At 44.6% G+C, this 21,502-nt stretch overlaps 1 protein-coding gene and 1 long non-coding RNA gene across 3 annotated transcripts in view; one reads left to right on the top strand and one right to left on the bottom strand.

Annotated features, from left to right (window-relative positions):
* LOC120830846 (netrin receptor UNC5C) overlaps window positions 1–21,502 on the top strand; it is a 147,326-nt gene that overhangs the window by 64,864 nt on the left and 60,960 nt on the right. For both annotated transcript variants that reach the window (XM_040195792.2, XM_040195791.2), the window contains exon 2: window positions 13,563–13,799. In XM_040195792.2, coding sequence (XP_040051726.2) covers window positions 13,563–13,799 — 237 coding nt within the window. The remainder of the gene's footprint in view (window positions 1–13,562; window positions 13,800–21,502) is intronic.
* On the bottom strand, window positions 3,653–4,039 carry LOC144386374 (uncharacterized). Its single transcript, XR_013452086.1, has 2 exons — window positions 3,902–4,039; window positions 3,653–3,805 (listed from the first exon to the last, which is right to left on the bottom strand). It is a non-coding gene; the product is annotated as an uncharacterized LOC144386374 (long non-coding RNA).

Genomic DNA, 21,502 nt, shown 5'->3' with positions numbered 1-21,502 from the left:
ATCGAAGAGATATCTCCAGTTTCTGGTTAGCTCTCTCTGCCTGACCATTGGTCTGTGGATGGTATCCCGAGCACAGACTGACTGTGGCCCCAATGGCCCTACAGAAGGCTCTCCAGACAGCCGAGGAAAATTGGGGCCCCCGGTCCGAGACCAGGTCACAAGGCAACCCATGTATGCGAAACACCTCCTTGACAAGGATAGAGGCCGTCTCCTTTGCTGACGGGAGCTTGGGGAGTGGAACGAAATGGGCATACTTGCTGAAACGATCAACCACGGTGAGTACAACTGTGTTACCTTCTGACGGGGGTAGTCCGGTCACGAAGTCCAGTGCCACATGAGACCATGGGCGTCGTGGTATGGGCAGGGGGCGTAAAAATCCGACGCTAGGTCTATTAGATACCTTATTTTGTGCGCACACTTGGCAAGCTGCGACGTATCCCTTTGTGTCGTCAGCCATGGTTGGCCACCAGAACCGTCTCCTTAGAAATGCCATGGTCCGAGCCACTCCGGGATGGCACGTCAGCCTTGAGCCATGAGCCCACTGCAGGACATTAGTTCTCACATTATCTGGCACAAATAGCCGGCCCGGAGGCCCATTACCTGGCCCCGGGTTGACTCTGAGGGCAGAGGTTACCTCGTCTTCTATTCTCCACAGGGCTGCCCCGACCAAGCAGTGTTTGGGGACGATGGTGTCCGGCTCTCGCCCCTCCTCCTCTCTGGAAAACACTCTAGATAGGGCGTCTGGTTTGGTGTTACGTGATCCAGGTCTGTAAGTCAGGGAGAAGGAAAAACGTCCAAAAAACAGGGCCCACCTGGCTTGACGTGAGTTGAGGCGTTTCGCTGACCGGATGTACTCGAGATTCTTATGGTCTGTCCAAACCACAAACGGTAGTTCCGCACCCTCCAACCAATGACGCCATTCCTCCAGGGCGACCTTGACGGCCAGTAGCTCACGGTTGCCCACATCGTAATTGCGCTCGGCCGGGGACAACCAACGCGACAAGTAAGCACAGGGGTGGAGCTTACCGTCCGTCGCGGTGCGTTAGATAACACCGCTCCCAGCCCCACGTCAGAGGCATCCACCTCGACAACAAACTGCCGGCACGGATCAGGTTGGGCAAGGATGGGAGCAGACGTGAACCGCCTCTTGAGTTCCCCAAACGCCCCCTCTGCTTCTGGGGTCCACACGTAGGGTTTGCTACAGGAGGTAAGTGCAGTAAGGGGAGCGGCGACACTACTGTAATCCCGAATAAACCGTCGGTAAAAGTTAGCAAACCCTAAGAACCTCTGAAGTTGCTTTCTCGTGTCGGGCCTAGGCCATCCAAGTACTGCCTCCACCTTAGCTGGATCCATCCTCACCTGTCCCTCAGAAATGACGTAGCCCAGGAATGAAACAGTGTCGGCATGAAATTCACATTTCTCCGCTTTGGCATATAATTTGTTCTCCAGGAGACGTTGTAGCACCAGGCGGACATGTTGAATGTGTTCGGTGGGGTCTCTAGAAAATATGAGGATGTCATCAAGATACACAAATACGAAACGTCCCAACATGTCTCTGAGCACGTCGTTAACCAGCCCCTGAAATACCGCTGGGGCATTAGTCAATCCAAACGGCATGACTTGATATTCAAAATGCCCCAACGGTGTGTTAAATCCTGTCAACCACTCGTCTCCCTTACGAATTCTCACCAAGTGGTATGCATTACGCAAGTCTAACTTAGTGAAGATTGTGGACCCTTGAAGTGCATCAAAGGCCTCGTTCATGAGTGGTAACGGATACTTATTCTTGATGGTTATCTTGTTTAAACCGCGATAGTCAATACATGGCCGGAGGGAACCGTCCTTCTTGGTGACAAAAAAAAAACCTGCTCCCAATGGAGACGAAGAGGGACGGATGAGCTCGGCGGCGAGCGACTCCTTAATGTATTTCTCCATGGCTACCCGTTCCGGTTTAGAGATGCTGTACAGACGACTACTGGGGAACGTGGAACCAGACTTTAATTCAATCGCGCAGTCGTACGGGCGGTGAGGTGGAAGTGATGAGGCCCGATTCTTACTGAAAACCTCCCCCAGGTCATGGTAGTCAGTGGGGACGAGGGATAGGTCAGCCGCGCATTGGGTGGATCCCTGGCTGTTCTCTAGTCTCGGACTTGCAGACCGCAGGCAATGAGCATGACAAAACTTACTCCAGTTGGTTATCCTAGCCTCTGGCCAGTCGATTACCGGATTGTGTTTAACCAACCACGTAAGTCCTAGAACGATCGGAATCTTAGGGGAGGAAATAATTAACAGGCTGATCTCTTCCTGGTGGTTACCTGAAATAAATAGCTTAACGGGCTCGGTTCGGCTGGTGATCCTGGCCAGCAGCCTGCCGTCAAGAGTAGCAGCCTCAACCGCCCCCTCCAGAGGAGTGGTGTTGAGGCCCAGTTGTCTCACCACATCAGCATCTATAAAACTGTCGTCTGCCCCAGAATCGATTAAAACTTGAAATCGAAAAGACTGACCTTTTGTTGAGAGCGTGGCGTGCAGTGGTGCTCTGGGCCGGGGGTTGGGAGATATGGGTACTTGGCTCGCTAGTATTCTCTCCACATCTAGCGAGCCCTCCTGTTTGATGAGCGCCGAGGACAGGAGGAACGGTAGTGTCCTTGTAGCCCGCAGAAAAGACAGCTGTTGTTGTCAAACCGGCGCCGCCGCTCCTCTTCGTCAAGGTGATATCGGCCTAGTTGCATGGGCTCATGCTCGGGCCTCTCTTCATTGTTGGTCCCCGTTGGTGATCTGGCGTTGTACCTGGGAGGTCCCCCTCCAACAGAATATGAGGTTGCTACCCTTCGGGGGAGGGGTGACTCGCTGCGCCTCCTTTCTCTCTGTCGCTCCCGGCATCGGTTATCTACCCGAATCGCCAATTGAACCAGATCCTCTAAAGTCTCTGGTTCAGGGTATGAAACCAATTCGTCCTTGATCTGGCTACTTAATCCGTTATAAAAAACAGATTCTAAGGCCTCATCGTTCCATCCGCTTTCAACGGCTAGCGTCCGGAACTCAATGGCGTAGTCTGCGACGCCTCGGGTACCTTGCCGCAGCGCGTGTAGTCTCTTGGATGCGTCTCTACCACGCACTGGGTGGTCAAATAATTTACGCATCTCTGAGGTGAACATTGGGTAGGTACTTGCCACATTACTCTGTGTCTCCCATACCGCTGAGGCCCACTCTAAGGCTTTTCCACGTAGCAGTCCAATCACAAAAGCAATCTTTGACCCGTCCGTGGCGAATGAAGTTGGTTGTTGGTCGAAGACCAACCCACATTGTAGTAGGAAGGCTCGACAGCTGCCGAGGTCGCCATCGTACCTCTCCGGGGTAGGAACCTGTGGCTCCCGATGGTAGGGAGGGACTGGCACTGGCGGTGTTTGAGCAGGATCTGGAGCCGGAGCCGGAGGACCAACCGGGGCGCTGAGTCGGTGTTGTATCCCGGCGACACTGGTTGAGAGCTCCTGTAGTCCCTTCATGATCTCCTGAAGTGCTAGGCTGTGTTGATCTAGCAGGGCTCCTTGTTTGGTGACGGCCCCGCGGACAGATTGTAGATCTGCTGGGTCCATGTCTTTGGCCGGATTGTTCTGTCACGTATTGCCTCCACTGGAAAAGACCCAAACGCAGATTTGTTAGTCACCATGTATTTTATTCGTGAAAAGGAGGCACCGGACTAGGAGGTGACGGGGTGGTGACGGCGGTCCCGGATTCCAGAGGTGGGGGAAAAACAGTGAGCGGGATTCCCGGGGAGGTGCGTGGGCCATGCGGCCCGTTCAGGTGCCTGGGTGAAAAGAGGAAGACAGGACACTGGTTAGTTTTAGAACAGCGGCCTCTGACTTCTTGCTGTTCTTCGACCTGAGTTATCGGTCTGACTCACAAACAAGACTAACAATCCGGCGGGGAAGAGGCTTCGGGGCCGCTCCTAAATACCTCCCCTGATTGGAAGGCAGCAACAGGTGGGTGATTGTGGATGAGACGCAGCTGGGCCCTGCTCTCACCTCCGTGCTGACGTCCGGCCCCCTCGAGTGCTGGTTGGTGCCAACACACCGACGCCTCCTGAGGGTGGCGACCTGACATTTTCAATGTAAACATTGTAAACATTAAATGACACAATTCACAGAACCCCGGATTTTCAACCACATTGTAGGGTCGCATGTCTTTACAGATAAACCCGGCAATTGTTACGATGATGCTGAGTTTGGTGCTGCCTTTTGGGGCTGCCGCTGCGTACTGATGACGTCACAGACATCCATCCATCCATCCATCCATCTTCAACCTCTTATCCGGGGTCGGGTCGCGGACGTCACAGACAGGCAGACTGAATCGAGTAACGTTTAACGTGTCTAAAGTGCTAAAAAACAAATAAACAAACACACATCCATACCGTTTTTGTACTTAAATCCAATGTGCAGTTTCCAAGTATCGATACAATCGATTATGTACCATTTCAATCGATTTGTAATCGATATATGTCGTCCGGAATGCCGATTTGCGGAGCACAGATCGATTCAGTTGGATTGCAGGAATATGAATCGATTAATTGATTCAGTGAATGAATCGTTACACCCCTACCATCTACGTACAATCCAGTTTTGAGTAATGGCATCTGCGTCACTGAAGATGAAGAAGGGGTCGGCGTATCAATTGTGTTCTGTCTGAGAGGGAAGACTAGAGAGAAGCATGGTCAGTAATGTGTCTGTAATAAGGTCAGAGGCAGAAGTCCATTACGAAACCCCCCTTGAGGCTCTATTTATAGTGATCTGAGGAGGGAGGGATGTAGAGAGCAACTGAGATGTGAGAAGAAAAAAGAGTTGTGGACGAAAAAGTTAAAGGAGGGAGGAGAGCGGAAGGCTGAAAGACGGAGGAGTTTGGAGGCAAACGAAGTGCGAAGATGCAAAAGAGCAAAGCAGAGACGCAACGTGTTGGGGAAGGAGTGAAGATGGTAGGGCGAGAAAAGGGGATACAAGATGAGAGTGGGAAGTGTGGAGAGCTGCCAGAGAGAGAGAAGACTGAGGAGAGGAGGACAGCAGGGGAGATGGAGAGTTTGGCGAGGCGAGGGAAAGAGACGGAGTCGTGCGGTCGGAAAGCATGAGGGTGTTAAGGAGAGACGGTAGAGAGGAGGGATAAGAAGGCAAGAGAGAGACAGTGAGCCTCCAGATGGAGAAGCCATAAGCAGTGAAATGTCTCATCCAATTTTATCTTCAGCGCCGAGTGAAATAGCCAAAATATGGGAAAATCTTCAAATGAAATAATCCTGTAAGCTGTTCTTTATCATTTGAATTGAGGGCCATCTTTATTATTTTATTGTATGCTTGTGTGTGTATCCTGCACAAATACATTCTTTAATAAAATGGGCTCAGAATAGTGTTTTGATTCCCTTCAGAAGGAAACAAGAGAAGCAATGGGCGGCAATAAGAATGAGGATGTAAGTGATAGGAGAAAGGAGAGACGGAGAACATGGAAACACAGAGGAGCTAAAGAGGAAAGAGCGACGAACATGAGAAAGAGGAGACGTGGTCTTGCACAGGGAGCGGCCGTGTTGGCGGGGATCGCTTTGAAATACACCCCTGGTGAAGTTGCCGAAGAGAGAAGTATGGCTGAACTACTCCTCCGAAGCAAAGGCAGAGTGGGACTAAGCTGCAAGGAACAGAGGAACAAAAAAGGGAAAGGCTCACACAAAACATGAACTCAAACAGATCTTATGAAGGAATCAGCGGAGGCAACACGGACCAAGATGAAAAGGGGGGGGCGAAGACCTGTTTTTTTTTTTCCCACAGACGGGGAGAAAAAAAAGGAGTCATGAAGACGGATAGACCTGCATATAGAGATACTGATGGATGCATGATTGCAGACACACACAGACACACACAGCCAGGTGGTTAGTGTGTTGTGTATCTCAGATTTCCACACAACCAGCAACTATCGGTCGTCAGCCGCTCCAGAAAAACACCACCCTATATCCAATAGAAGTCCCTCCCTGGCCAAAGCTTTGATATTGTAATGGACTGCCCTGCGCCGGCTGCTCGTATTAATAGCGATGGTGAGCTGCGATAGTACTACATGAATGAAAGCAAAGCTTTGCATTTCCCTTAGGCCTGCAGTAAGGGAGACAAAATCCATCTGAAAGATAACATTTCCCAGTAACTCGCAAAAGTTTGTACCCCCACAAGCTTACATAATGTGATGCATATGAATGAGATGTTCCAGCTGCACGTGGATGTGTGGTGTTTGTAATCTAAAGTGAGACCTGGGCCTTTCATATAACCGCTGTTCTCGATGGAGACATTTGTTTAAATGACTGTAATTATTTCCCCCTGACTGTACATCTTTGCTTGCGTATCTGTTTCCTTCCAACCCAAATGCATTTCTTTTGTCATTATGCAATGTTACTGCATTATTCAATTCAGGCAGACCCTGTGATGAAACAGATATCCGCATTACATTTGGGAAGATTTGGAAATCGCATCAGCAAAGTTTGATTAAAAAAAACAATCAGTATTATGTAATTCATTTTTTGGGGGGGCTTGTTGTGGACATTCAAATACAACAACTTGAGACTCGAGCCTTGTTCCCATATCAGTGACCTAGTTGAGAAGAATAAGTTGGAATTAAATCCCAATGCATAGCCAAGAACCGAAACGGATCGGCCTCTCTGAGATTGCCTTTTTGGGATCCACCCACGAAGCGAGTCATAAGCGAGACACTAGACTGAACTGCAAGCGAAGCCTCATTGCTCGGTGCTCAACCTTAAAAGAGAGGAATCCCAATCTTGACCCGTGCTTTGGTCCGTCCTCGGCTGTCCATCGAGGTGCATCAGTACACCTACGCTGACTCAGAAGCTGGAGATGAGCGCCGGCTCAACAGTCATTTCGGGTCAAACGAGGCGTACTCGCTGCCCAGTCGTCCATATGGAGCCGCGTGCAGAACGACCTCTTGCACGGGAAGTAGGAAGCTGCTTTCCAAAAAGGAAACGTGCTTGAGGGGAGAAAGTCAGACAAAGAGAAAATACATTGAAAGAGGAATAAAGAGAAGCTGCACAGAAACGGAGGAACTACCAATAGATGAAGCCGCAGTCAATCAGGACAACCATAGATGCACATACATTCCTGCAAAGTGTGTGCTTGCGTGTGCATGTAGTTTTTGGCAGAGCCGGTCATGGAAAATTGCAACTGAGATCTCTCACACTGCCTACCTGCAAACACCCACTCATCAGCTGCTCCTGTGCTGTGCATGTCCTTAAAATGACTGTGCCCACCTGCATATGCGTGTAATGTACAGTATGTGCAACTGTGCGTGTGCTAGTTTCAATCTGACTCTCAAGCGGCGCCTGAGATTGTGTTTCTGCTTCGAGACGAGTGCAGGGGAGGGTTGTTTTTTTTTTTTTTTTGAAAATACATTTTATTCATTGAAGCATTTTATTGTTTAATAACTCAAATATGTGGAGCCTCTAAACCTCGTGATGCAAAGAGATTCAGAACCACAGACTTTTTTTTGACTCTTTTGTTAATCTCTTGTGTTTGTTTGTTTTGTCAGGAACTCCTAACCTTGATTGTGACGTTTTTGAAAAATAATTAGTAGGCTTAGTTGTTATAGTTTGTAGCAGTACAGTAGACTGTATAGTCCCCTTGACGCTGCTATAGGGCATTAAATACTTACCTATTTAATATTTAACAAAGAACAAAATAAGATTCACACCTTACATCATATAAAATATATTTGCATACCAGCACATGCAAATGCAAAGGCATGAACCCACACTATCGACGGTATTCCAGTTTTAAAAATGCATGCAAATTGACAACCTTCATTCCACTCACACACACACGCACACACACACAGACTCATATGCACGTTGGCTGTGCTTTGACCTAATAACTGAAGGCAATGCCACTTACAGAATTATAATTTGGAAATAATTAAAATATGTATGTGTCGGAGCCTCCACTTGTGTGTGTTTGTGTGTGTTTGTTCCTGAGTGAACGTTTTGTATTCATGTACTGTGGTTGGTGCCACGTGTGTGTCTCTCTATCGGTGTGCGTTTGGTTCTTTGGTCGTTATTCAGACACAGGATTCATGGGCTTTACGTCACAATGTCAATGTAAGAATACATTTCAACAAAAAATGTTAAATATCATGACATCATGATCACCATATCCTCATGATTTTGTGATGCTATTTGTTGCTTTGTGTAAATGCAATAAAATCTAATAAATAACCCCTCAGGAGTAATAGAGGACACTGTATATTATGTTGTTAAACATTTTTTCTCCAACCATTTTCCCTAACAAGCAACCCTAACTCTCACTAAGAATGTATGATGAGGAATTCTTCACCCTTTATGCACTTGATTGCAGTATACGGTAAGCGTCATCCGTACTAGGCCACAATAATACTCCGGATTTATTACTCTCTTTGCCCCTTTCTTAAATGAGGCCAGCTGTGGCCTGACAGAGTCACCTCTGCGCCAACAGGATCGTAAATCTAGTTCCAGGCTTTAGCCGGGGCCTTACATGTCGTACACTGTGAAATATGAGGACGCGAACCAGCTGTCACAGACTTCTCCCACATTAAGATACTCTAGCTAGCTTTCAAGTACTCTCTACTTTGATGAATTGCATGGTATCGCCCTGAAAGCCTGGTGGATATATAATTGGCTATGACAAGGAGTGTGCTGTGCTATATTATGTCTTCCCAGAGTTATTTCTGTCATCACGGTTATACACCCAATCCCTAAGGGATCCCTGAGGGATTGAGTGTATAACCGTGATGGAGAGGATATCCTTATGTTTAGAATATCCTCTCCTATGTAAAATATTGCAGATATTATCTTGTATTGGGTTCATTTTAAAAGATAACAACAAAATTCAATGCAATGCAGTTTAACACATCATCAACATCAACTATAGGGTCAATATTCTGATTACAGATTAATAAACAACTCCTAACAAAAACTCACTATGATAATGTAGAGGTAGTGGGACGCCCTCCTCTCTGTTGAGGCAACTTACTGGTTGTCTGGAAACACAATATTTAAAATTGTGTTTTTGTTGTACAGTTTGATTACAGTACAGTTTATTAGATAAACAGTATTAGATTTAGAAGTCTATGAAATTGCTACCAACATAACTGCTACTTCTTCCGTTAATATATGCAGGTGCAGTGATCTGTTTAGGCAACCGTAATGGAACGATTCAGTCCCATTTGCATGTCTGCTTATGTACGGAATAATGTGGCTTTTTATCAAAGTGCGATTTGAAGACAAGAGCCAGGTTCATTTTCCAAAGGATGCCGATGATACGCGGTCACCTGGTGTCAGCGGGATGAGGGGTGTAGTTCCCTGGCATGCTGTGCCGAGTAGTTTCAACATGTGGTCTTGTCACATATCTGCATAACTCTGCAGGTACTCGCTCGATGAGCCGTCATCTGAAAACAACTCTGGATGAGGAAAAGAGAAAAAAACAACAGAAAAACGAGATACATGAATGAGAGGAGAAAACAACAACATATTGGAAGGTTAAAGGTGTTTGATTACCGGAAGAGTTGTTTGATGTTGTTGTTTTTTATTGGGTTTCTGTAAACAGTTCCCGAATGCATTGACATAGCAGACAGTAAATGGAAATTGTTCCATTGAGTGGATTGATTTATTCTTTTGTGCTCTCAACACAAAAAACCCCTCCTTAAGTAAAACAGGCTTTGCAAAAATGCAGTGGCGTGTCCCGCTGAAAGAATTACCAGTGAAGACTGGAATAAAAGGCGGATATTATTCAGATTGAAGAGGCTCATCTCAATAACTGTTCTTTCCTGGTGGTGCGGTAGCATCCAACACACACATAAATAGAAAACATCGAACTCACAGATATAATTTGAGGCAAAACTGGTAAAACTAACTCTTACCCACATGCACATATACGTACGTATTGTTTTAATGAATGCATTTTTGGATTGTGGAAGAGTAAAGACTTGAGCACTGAATCCCTAATGTTAAGAAAAACAAAAAAGATTTAAAAAATAATTATATAATGTATTTGGTTGTTTTTACTACCAGTCAATGATGTAAGAGCTGCAGAGGGAGGGAGAAAGAGGGAGGCCGACAGACAAAAGCTGTCCATTAATGTTATCCATTAGAAATGGAGATATATATGTGTGTGACCCCACTATCAGGCCTGCATGCGTGTGTGTCATGGGGAAAGTGTGTTCTTCGATGAGGACACGCCTGTGGGGTTGCTTGAATGTTTTCTGTGTCCATTTGTTTGTGCGAGTTTGTGTGTTTGAGTGTGTGTTTTTGGCAAATTGACAGCATCATACATCTAATTCTAATACTAATCTACTAATCTAACGATACACTTGCTCCCGGCTGTCTCGTTATTCGTTGTTCTCCTCCATCTCTCCCTAAACTCCTTAAACCTTTTCAAGAATCCAATATAGCTACATATCTATTAAATATGTTTATAATAGAAATATTTGAGTAAATGAGCGTTCATGTTGCGGCGGATGAGGTGGGCAGACATTCTGTGGGCAGGAGTTCTGGGTAATATGAGCACCAAGAATGGGCATTTGTGTTTTCCTGTGTGAGACAATCAGTGTGTGGTCTTTGTGAGACAAAGGAAAGAGGAAGAGAAATAGCAAGAAAATGTGTGACAATGTTGTTCTATTGTGTAAATGTCTTTGCACTTTTGTGTTTTACATTCAAAAATCTATTTTGGTTTCTTTATCTGAGGTGTTTGTGTCTCCGTTAGCACATGTATGTTTTCACAGCTGCTCCAGATTCCAACTAACTGCTAAAAGGCCAATGAGTTCATGATTTCCACGGCTATTGCACTGATACACATCGTAGACAACTTACCAAGAACCCAGAACCCTAACAAACACTTATACAGTCAGTCCAACCCACGAGGCTTCACCGCCCTACATGGCTGTGTTTGACTTGCTTTAGGACACAGACATGGTTGCATACTTTGCATTTCTCAGCCTTCGTCTTGAGAACAGTTGATGTTTCAAAGCATAGTTGGGTGTTCGGGATTAGCTTTGTTGTTAAGTTGCACAGAAAAAATACAAAACTACCGACCCTGCACAGACCCTACCGGCAACACTGTTGAGAGTTAAGATGACAAGATGTTTAAGATAGCTTAGACTATTAGTGGAGACATTTCGTGTCCGGACGCGTGTGGACTCCTATTTCTGGTTGAATTTAGGGATAAATGTCTCTATCCATGATAGATCAGCTTTCACTAGCGTTGACATTTAGACATGATCGGCCCCTTCTGGTAACATCCCTTTTATCAGATATCCATGTATTTATGGGTTGGGTTCGTAGGTCTTCAGGAGTGGGCAGGCCTACAGACGCGAGCGAGGGAATAAATGCTCTTTCACTCCCGGTGCGTATCTACCACATGGTGTAAATCGAACCACGACACCGGTAATGCTACAACCATCCATTACCGATGACAGCATCCAGGCCAGACGATCATGAGGCGGGCTGTTAGGATCAGTAATTCACTCTGCCAGGAGATCAGAAGAAAGCAGCGGGGGCAAAAAGGAGGAGACGCAGGAGGAAGGGAGAAGGTTTAAGAGGAAGTCGGAAGGAGAAAAGCAGTTGAGAGGGTAGAGACCCGGAGGGGTAAAGGATAGAAAATAGTTGGCATTTCTGAGATGGAGCCTTTTACTCATAGAAAAAAAGTTTTCTCCAACGCTCCCCCTTCTCTTCGTTCCACCCACCTTTCTCCAGCTATCATGTTTCTTGTGCCAATCAATATTTTATAGCTGTCGCTTCAGAGTAATGACCCCCCCACCTCCCTCCTACCCCCACCCTTAGCTCTCTGAATGACAGATGAGGGTGAGAACGGGTGTTGGGGCTGCGGTGAAAGGAGAAAGCGGGAGGGACGGGGTAGGAGGGTGTGAAGCAGAGTGGCGGAGAGACCTGAAGCAACGAGGAATAGCACGAGAAATAAAGATGAAGGCGGTGCAGCGAGTAAAAAAAAAAGAATCGGATAAATGGGTGAATGTGACGCTGGGTATGTGGGAGAAAATTCCCAGTAAATGAAATGATGCAGTGAAAATGTCTACCAATGTTTCATACTCTCTGAGAACTAATTGCAAAAGCACGAAAACAAAAAAACCTCAGCTTCAAGACATCAAAGTGGGGACGCTGCCTCCTCATTTCCCCCGATCTTTGTCGTGTTGTTTTACCTAAGCTGCTTTTAGCCCGTTGCCCACAGCACTATTCTCCAAGATAAGGGCTGCACGCACAGTTAGGGTGAAGCAACGTGTTTATGTGTGTGCACAGGGCATTATAAATGCACAACTATCTGTGGGTGTTTTCTGCATATTTTGCTGTTCGCGTTCATACGAGTTGTTATGTGCGACTGCAGCAATGACACATTAGAGATGGAAAACCTTGAAGCTGTGTCAGAACCGTTGACATCGTGTTAAAACAAATGTTCGCATGAGTCACAGCCCTCAACAACACGTCCGCGCAGCAGAGAAGATCTACACAGTCCTTGTGATTATGGAGCTGAGGGAATTCCCTGGTTGGCAGAAATTGCGCATTGTGTCTGTTTGTATGTGTGTATATGTGAGTCTGTGTATGCGCATATGTTATTAATGCATCGTGTCTGTGTACACGTGTGTCCATCGGATGGAAAGAAAGGCCCTTTGCTGTTCATGCCACTGTGTTTTGCTGACCTCAGCTACCTGGTGACTAAACATACTTGGGGACCCTTTGGTTGAGGTCGCGGGTGGACGTGGGGTTTGAACACACTGAAAGGACAGTGCAGGAGAGACAGCAGGTTAGAAGAGGACCGGGACGCTTTTTCAATTTTCACACTAGCATTAAAAACTTCACCGCTTCTCTGCCAAAGAAACTAATTTTAATGGAATCACTGCAATTTGGATTCACTCACAAAGTCAATAGTTCAAATCTGTGTCATGTTCAATTTAAATGGTCTTTCCCGCACAAATTGGCACTATTGATCAATAGTGACTCATCTCAGCAAGACTCCGCTACGGGTGCACAGAGAGTTCCAAATGAAATATTCTCTCGTAGCTTATTAGCTGTGGCGGACCCTGCACTCTTATTCAACCCCTCTCCGTAGAACTGTGTATTGATCCACAAAAGCAATGCTGACAGTCATGTGTCGATGCTAAACGTACCTCTTTTTATACAAACTTAAACGTATTAATGACCGTGATAAAATTTCCGTTTGCTGGTGATGAAGCATGTGAATCCTACGGAGGAAGCTAAATGGCAAGCAGCACATCTGCAGAATGTGTTGTTGAGGTTTGTAATGTGTCTGCCGGGCTCCCATGTGAGCCTCTGCGACCTGAGGTCACATGCAACGACAAAGTCATAATGGCCGCAGCAATCAGCTGCTGTTTAATGTCACATTTTATGGCTCAATGGAAGAAAATCCGTCTGGGTTACCTGACTTGAGACATGCTGTTTATTAGTGATCAAATGACACCACATTGTCCTGTTCACACTCAGTGACAAATTCTCCAATATCCGAATCCTCACCTTTCTTGTTTCCTCTTCTCCGCAGTGAGAGATGATGACGATTTCCTGAGCCTCAGCGAACTCCCGGAAACCTTCCCCTCGGACCCTCCGGAGCCCTTACCTCACTTCCTGTTCGAACCCGAGGAAGGCTACATTGTGAAGAATAAACCTGTCAATCTCTACTGCAAGGCAACGCCCGCCACACAGATTTATTTTAAGTGCAACAGCGAATGGGTCCATCAGAAGGACCACACGGTGGAGGAGAGGGTGGACGAAAACTCGGGTGAGTGACGGCTGGAGGGGACATGCAGTCAACAGTCTGTCAAAATGTTTTGTCTGACAGGAAATCTCATTGGTGACGGAAAAATTAGAATATTGAATAAGCATTCATTTATTGCTGATTAATTTATTGGTGATGAATTCATGTGGTAGGACTCGGTTGCTCAGCACACGGTTGCAGTAAACACACGGATATCAAAGTCAAATCAGCCTCCTGAAAGTTCGTTAACGGTTTGACAATGTGTTTGATGATAGCTTTACATTGTCGTTGCTTTAAACGGCGGTGCGTGTCAAACGAATTATGCTGGTACTTGACTCCCTGAGAATGAGCTCCGACTGTTCCCCCGCTGAGCAGACAATTAAAAAAGGTATTTAAGCAATCTAAGTTGCACAGGTTGTATATAAATAAATGTAACGCATGTCAGGTTCCCCTCTCTGACTCTAAGTTGATCTCTTGGCCCGGCCGTGATGACATTGGGCTCTTTGTGTGATTTACAATTGTCACACATCCAGATTTCCCAGGTTCCCTCAATGGTGCACTGCAAACACAGTGGTTAAACCCGTTATTCCGATGTTTGCTGTTTAAAGCTAGGTCACGTGTCAGACAAGTGTACACAGCTGCATCGCCGTGCTGCCCTGCGATGTTCACAGGGCAGTTTAATGTGATCCACCGTCGCGCACTGGACTGCAGCCAGTTCCGCACTTCTCACTTGACAGCACACCGTATTATTCTGCAGGCTACTTAATGATGAATCAGGCTGTTGCTGTTGGCAGGATGACAAAGCCAGACGCAACCTGGTTTCTTAGACTTAAGGTTAGCATGAGCCCGGCTTATGGGTCCCCACATGCTTTTAATGAGCCTAAATCCCCAAAATGATTTAACTATTTGAAAACGATATAGTGTCTCCGCTACCACCGCCGGCGTTTCCAATCGCTGTTTCTTTGATGCAAAATGCTTCACCTATTTGTGCGCTCCCTCTCTTTGATAGTTGTGTGTGCGCGTGTTGCATCACAATCGAGAGGAATCGGAACTGTTGCCGTTGTCCCAGACCCACGGCGACACATCGACAATCTCCCCCTGTATTACGAATCAGACCCTGGAGTGTGTACACACACACACGGTATCTGTGCTCCCGTGAACACAAAGGAGAGACAGAAACAACAGAGAAGTACAATTTCATGTCGCCCTCCCCAGTTTAACTGTCCCTCACGAAAAGTCAAGGAAGATGAGATAAAATGTAACAGAGTAAATAGAAGTGAGGGTTGCGAGGGAAGTGTTTTGTGGAATGCAATATAAGTAATAAGGTCCTAACCACCTGAGCATTATATTATATACACAAAAGCCTCCATTATCTTTCTTTCTCTCTCACCTTTTCCTCCTATCTCTCAGTGCTTGTTACTGACATCACATGCAGCTGCAAGTCACTTCTTAGTCTCCCAACAGGTGCTCATTTGCTAGCTGCTCCAGACAATGCGTTGACTGAGCAAATTCTGTTTAATTAATGACCCGTGGATTTAGGTTCTCGTACCTTTTCTGATGGACACAGACGTTTAAGGACCCAGATGTGTATAGCAAGTCCAATTATTTCCTCACATTACAATTCCAACCGCATTAACCCAATGTAAATATATACATGTATTGATTATTATTATTAAGTGTTGAACTGAAACTCAGGCCTGGTTAACACATGGCTGACTAAATTGTTTTCATCTTCTTCGGATATACAATCATTTATGCTCAAATTACATTTCACAAAGTCAAGATACAATGATTTGAATAAAGAAATGATTAGCTGCATGGTTCTCCTTGCTGCTCCATAACACAGCATTATTCATACAAGTGTACTAATGAATGTAAGTTGAATAAACTGGGGGTTGGATGAAATATCAAGAGCAGTTTATATCTGCAGCATTTCCCAAGGGAATGGCTCAATGCCCCTAAATTTATAAAGTGGATCCATGCCTTCTCTTTTGTTTGTTACAAAGAATTTGCAATGAACAAAGTTTCATGCAACTGTACTGTCTAATTAGGTTTTTTTCAGAGCTTAACTAGTAGTCACCCAGTGCAAAATACTACCAAAATAAACACAAAGAAAGGGAATATTTATATCCTATTTAGATGAGACCACCGTCATTCCTTTTTGCAAAGCATGTAGGTCACCTTGCAACAATGAGATGACGAGATTGTGAATTATGCAACTTAGTTATCGGATAGAAAGCTTGTGTAAGTCCTTGCCTGGTGAATGCACAGTGTGTGCACACTGTTTATCTGTTTATCGTGTGAAAACCTGAACTCCGTAAGCTGTTTTCTTCTTTGTTTCCTGCTGTTTCACAGAAACAGCTGGAGGCCATGGCTCCCATACTGCTTTCATTATCTCCTTCTTTTCACTCCATCTCTCCCTCTTGGTCCAATCATCTTCCTCCTCTTTCTCTTTTTCTCACTTTCTCTTTCCTCCATGCTGCTTTGTACTAAACTAATTTGTACTGACTGAAATCGGAGAGAGAGCAGAGGTGGATAAAACCTGAGCTGGAAGAAAGCAGTGGTCACAAGTGGGGGATGATGGCGGGAGGCTGATGCAGGGGTCCTTTGAGAGGCCGCAAAGGCCAACAGATATCAGCGAGTCCCACTGAGGGGAAAGATGATAGGATTCCTGCTGCGCCGTTTTTTTCTTTTTTCTTTTGCACTCATCCAACTCACCCTTATATTTTAGTTTTTAACTAAAGGAAAATTCATTGCCTGAATCTTTGGATGAAGGTAAAATAAATGAAAAGTGAACATGTACCTAAACGTTTGAACTTTGATATAACAAGCGGGAAAGTGTTGTCTGCCAGATGAGGTCAGGGTGACCAGGAGGGGGCGGGGGGGTCTAAAAAACACCAGACCATCACCCAGGAGACTGTTTTTTGCATTGTGCGTTAATCCAAAGATCAACATTATGTTTTTCAACACGTAACTGAACAGTAATACTTCTTCCACATGTATTATCTCCCAAACCCTGTCATTTTTTTCACGTTTGAGCCCCACCACAGCTAAATGAATTACTTGCATTGAACTGAGCCTCATCTGGAGTGCTGGTGAACCAGGGGAGAGGCGCAGGCGAGGGGTGGGGTGCGACTCAGGGGTCACTAAGGTTAGCCTCCAATAGGATTGATTCCCTAAACAGCTCCATTGCCCGTCACAGTATCCTTGACAAACCTAGCTAAGTCGACCCGCCGCCGGGGTCGCCGCACCAAAAGTGATTTTCAGGTGAGAGACAGAATAATTGTGTGTAGGTTGCATATATTCTCGTGAAGATCATTTCCAGCGTCTGCTTAAGCATCGTGCGTGCGACCTCAGTAGATCTCCATTAGCCTTGAAGAGTGCTAATGACATATTGTGTACTAGGTTACTTACTTTGTCTCCATTAGCCTCCACGGTTATTACTCGCCAAGCGCTGACCTGTGACACGTGCACACATGCACATACATTATTGGCACACACAGTATTGGCTCGGGTGATTTGTGACCTCGTTCCCTTCTTTGCTGCCATCTCACTTGTATTGATTTCCTCTTGATTTTCCTTCAGCTCTCCTCCTTTCTCTTCCTCCTCATGTTTCTTTTCTCTACTCACTCCCTCTTTCTCTCTCCTCGACCCTGTTTCCTAAGGTCTCTCCCCTTTTCATCCTCTCATTTCTCGTACTTCCTTCCTCCGTCTCTCCCTCTCTCATACAGAGATTGTTTGATTTAAATTATTAAAAAGCCATCAAGATTCATAAAGGAGGTCAATTAGCTTCTGTTTCAGTGACTCCTGATCTGCAAAAGAGCTCTGTGTTCGTGTCTGTAAGTGGTTGTAACTGTGTTTAAAACTTTTGGCCAATGGCATGAATTTGCTGTGTATCTGGAAGTTGATGTTTTATTTTGTGTGGGAAAGTGTGTGCGTGCTGTCTGTCCAGAAATTGATTTGAAGTGGACTTTCTCGTGCCCTGGAATGTCCAGGTTCACTGCTTCTTTAGAGCCACTTGAGGACAAAATGTGCACACTCAATGTCACTCACATGTAGAGTATCAATGCACACACACACAGACACACACACACAGGAAAACACATATGGGTAAGGTACTCAAACATGGACCATGAGACACTGCGATGATCAATCAATGTCACTGTGGGAGCCATTAGGAGAGCACAAACACACACACACACACACACACAGACAAACGCATGTCTACATGCGCTGCTGCCTGTGCTGAGGGTCTTCAATTGGTCACAGATCGGTGAGTCTGTTCTGTCAGTGTCCTGGATGATTTCCCACCACAGGCAGAGAACTCTGTCAACCCCTGCACAATCCCTTTTCCCACAATGCCTCTCTTCCTGTTGTTGTCATTGCGCTCTTTGAATTTTGTGTCCGTTTTCTTCATCTTTTACTCTTCTTACCTGTAATAATCTGTAGTAAGCGCTGCCGTAACGTACAGGTGCTCTGATCTTGAGCACTGGCCGTGAAATACATCTGCATTTGTCAGACTGCTGTTGGGTTCTGTTTATCATGTTTCCCTCCCATTTGATCAATATGGTGGTTGCATACTGTGTATCTCGGCCTGGTGTCACAATGAAATGATGAAACTTACTTGGCATTTACTACAGATCAATGTCTACATTTGTGGCTAAAGCTGTCTACTTCCAGACATTTTTAGGCCTGATTAATCTGGAGTCTGACTATCTTTATTTCAGCAGACAATCTTTAACGATTTGTATGAGGATGTTTTACATGGGATGTTAACACACAATCGCAGGACAGTGAAAACATGTAGCAGAGCTGAGTTGCTGTGCCTTCTTCATGTGCAAGTGCAAAATGATTCACTTCTCCCCACTGCAATATTTCTAAACTCTCCCCCTACTTGACAAGCAAACGATCGGCCATGTTTTCCTATTTTAGATCATGTTCGTATTTACCAAACAATTAAATGAAATCACAAGCTGCTCACAAACACCTAAGCAGGGAAGATGTTTGCAAAAACAGAGACCCAAATTACTGAATCTTTATGTATCTTTCTCATTTACATACAAAAGAGAGAGATTAATTGAATGGCAATAATAGAACATTATGCACAGTTTGTGTTTTTGTGTCCATACGCTGGATGGATCTCTTATCTGACCTCATGCCTTTGTCTTTTGTCACTCTCCCTCTGTGGCGCTGATGAATTAATAATAGCTGGCGTTGACTTTTTCCTGTATCCTCTGTATCTTTCCCCTGAAGGCGTGTCTGTTTGACCCGTCGCTGATCACATTAAACACCACAAAGCTTTTGGGTGCTTCTGACCCTTTTCTCTTTGGTTTTCTAAACCATTTGGCCTCAAACTTCTGTTTTTATGTCTGTCCTGGACTCAGTGGCTTTCTTTCATATGTATTTCTCTCCTAGATGTTTAAAGTCTGGTTCATCTGATTCAAAGTAATAAATCCTTTACGCGTTTGATTGTGTCATCGCTGTTTTTGTTTGTTTTCCTCCAAAATATATTTCCTTTAAACCACAGTGATAATAAGGAGAGGAATAAGATGGAGGAAATACATGTGTTTAATCAAATGGGGGACATTGGAATTGATTCCATTTAAACACAAATATATATATATATTTTTTTTCTAATGTTTTTAATTAAGCAAAAGTCCAGTTCATTTCAACAGGCCTATTGATTAACAAGTTTACATTATTGACTCAACGTTTAAGCTTTTTATTTTACTGTTGTAAATCCATTTTTTTGAAAAACAAGCTTTTCCGCTTTTCTTACCACTTCTGTGAAAATGCTGCTTTTAATCATATTTTTTCTCCAACATTTCTCCAGATTTGACAATATGAAAGACTACTGTATTCAAGCAGCTGCCCGCACACCATTTTCACTCTTGCTCTGATAAATATAGTTGAGTTTTGGGAAAACTGAGTGATTCGTTTGAAGGAACATTATATATTTTCTTATTGAGGCAGTTTTAGCAATAAGTTCCAATTGGGTCTGATAACAGTTAAACAAGTAGGTAATCTATATTGTGGATGTGGCACCTCTGCTGACCATGAATTTATAGCAAGCAAAACAAAACAGTAATTGTCTTACACTATTGAAATTTGAACATTTAGGAATGCAAAGTTAATATCCCAAGTAACATGTTTAGAGATATTTGCATTAAAACAGAAACCCGCTGGTTGTCTGAACCCTGCTGTGTATCTTGTGAACATGGATGACAAACTGCTATGCAAACCCACAGAGGTGGAGAAGGAGCCGTATATCTCTACGCTGCAACCCGTTCAAATCATGTTTGTTTTTTGTTTCGCTCCCTTATTCCCCATTTGTCAGATAAAACAAAAAGTCTGACAAAACACATTCGTCCACACCACTTACTTTCACTCCCCAGCTGACAAGTCAACTTTGTCATACGCATTGATACTTTAGGACTAAGAGAAATATTTGGGGCGTTTTTTGCATTTTTTTGATGGACGGAAACGTCTGTGACAGTATCCACTCGTCTTGATTCTCGCCTTCCATTTTTCATCTACTTCTTTCCCCTCACCTCCCTCCGCTGACAGCTGTGGTTTTGTCGATGTGAAGCACTGTCGTGCTACAGAGACCCACAATTCCACGTCTGTCTTTTCTTGAGAGAGTGATGTGAATGCTGTAAACACTGTATATAAACAAAACAAGACTTTTTAAGCCTCAGGTGATTCAGTCGCACTCTGCTTTGTGAGTACGCATTAGCGCACAATGGAAACAACTCGGTCTTCACTGGTTTCAACAGCACAACTCCAGATTATGTGACATATATTGTTATCTTTTTCTGTTTCCATGTTTTTTCTGAGGTATAAATGTCTAAAACGTTTTCAATACCTTTTGTACATTTTTCTGTTTTTACATGAAAACATACAGACGACAGTGTTAAAGTGAATGTCATATTTAAGCATTTGATGCTGCTCCTTCATAAATACAAAATCAAAACCAAATTATATCTCCACAAGGGCAGACATTAAATGTCATATTTTATTTTCAAAAATGTCAACGCTGTATTGGTTCTGTTTTCTTCTCTTTTTTGGTTTGAGCATTGGGACCAACTCTGTCATTGACTTTACCTCACAAATGTGCCTGAATTCAAGAAATATAAAAAAAAAAAATAACTTTAACACTTCTTGCCACCGTTGGAAGTCTCAGCACGATTCCACATGCTGCTGTAGATCCACAAAACATGACTAATGTCTGTGCTTTCAATGTTCTGATATGTCCGAAGTTACTCGTGATAAGCAAAGCTGTACATTCGATGTGATCGTAATGAATGCTGTATTTGTACAGGGTCTTAGCTCTGCTGCTTTTAAGTCCCTTTTTTATTTCAAATAACCACAAAATCCACATTACTTAAAGACTTCTACAACCAATAATATTGTGACCAATTTAAATGTTAAACAGTCTTGATTTTGCATTGTATTTCTTCCTTAACACTGCTCTGCTGCTTGAGCTCTTAATATATTCCAAAGTCCCGTGTCCCCTTCAGGTGTCCTGCGTGAATTGCTTTGGTTCCATACACCATGAGTCATTCTCTGGCTCATTTTAATCTTTCACTTTAATTGCTTCACTTCCCTCTCCTACTGGTATCTACCTCTTCCCCGTCCTTTTTTGTCCACACGCAGTGGCTTTTGCTCATTGCGACTGCCTACTACTCGTCTCAGTGTTAGTCTTGGGTTGCTTGCCGGTTATAATT

Source organism: Gasterosteus aculeatus, chromosome 13 (assembly GCF_964276395.1).
Source record: "Gasterosteus aculeatus chromosome 13, fGasAcu3.hap1.1, whole genome shotgun sequence".
Taxonomy (NCBI): Eukaryota; Metazoa; Chordata; class Actinopteri; order Perciformes; family Gasterosteidae; genus Gasterosteus; species Gasterosteus aculeatus.
This window is presented reverse-complemented; position numbering and strand designations above follow the sequence as displayed.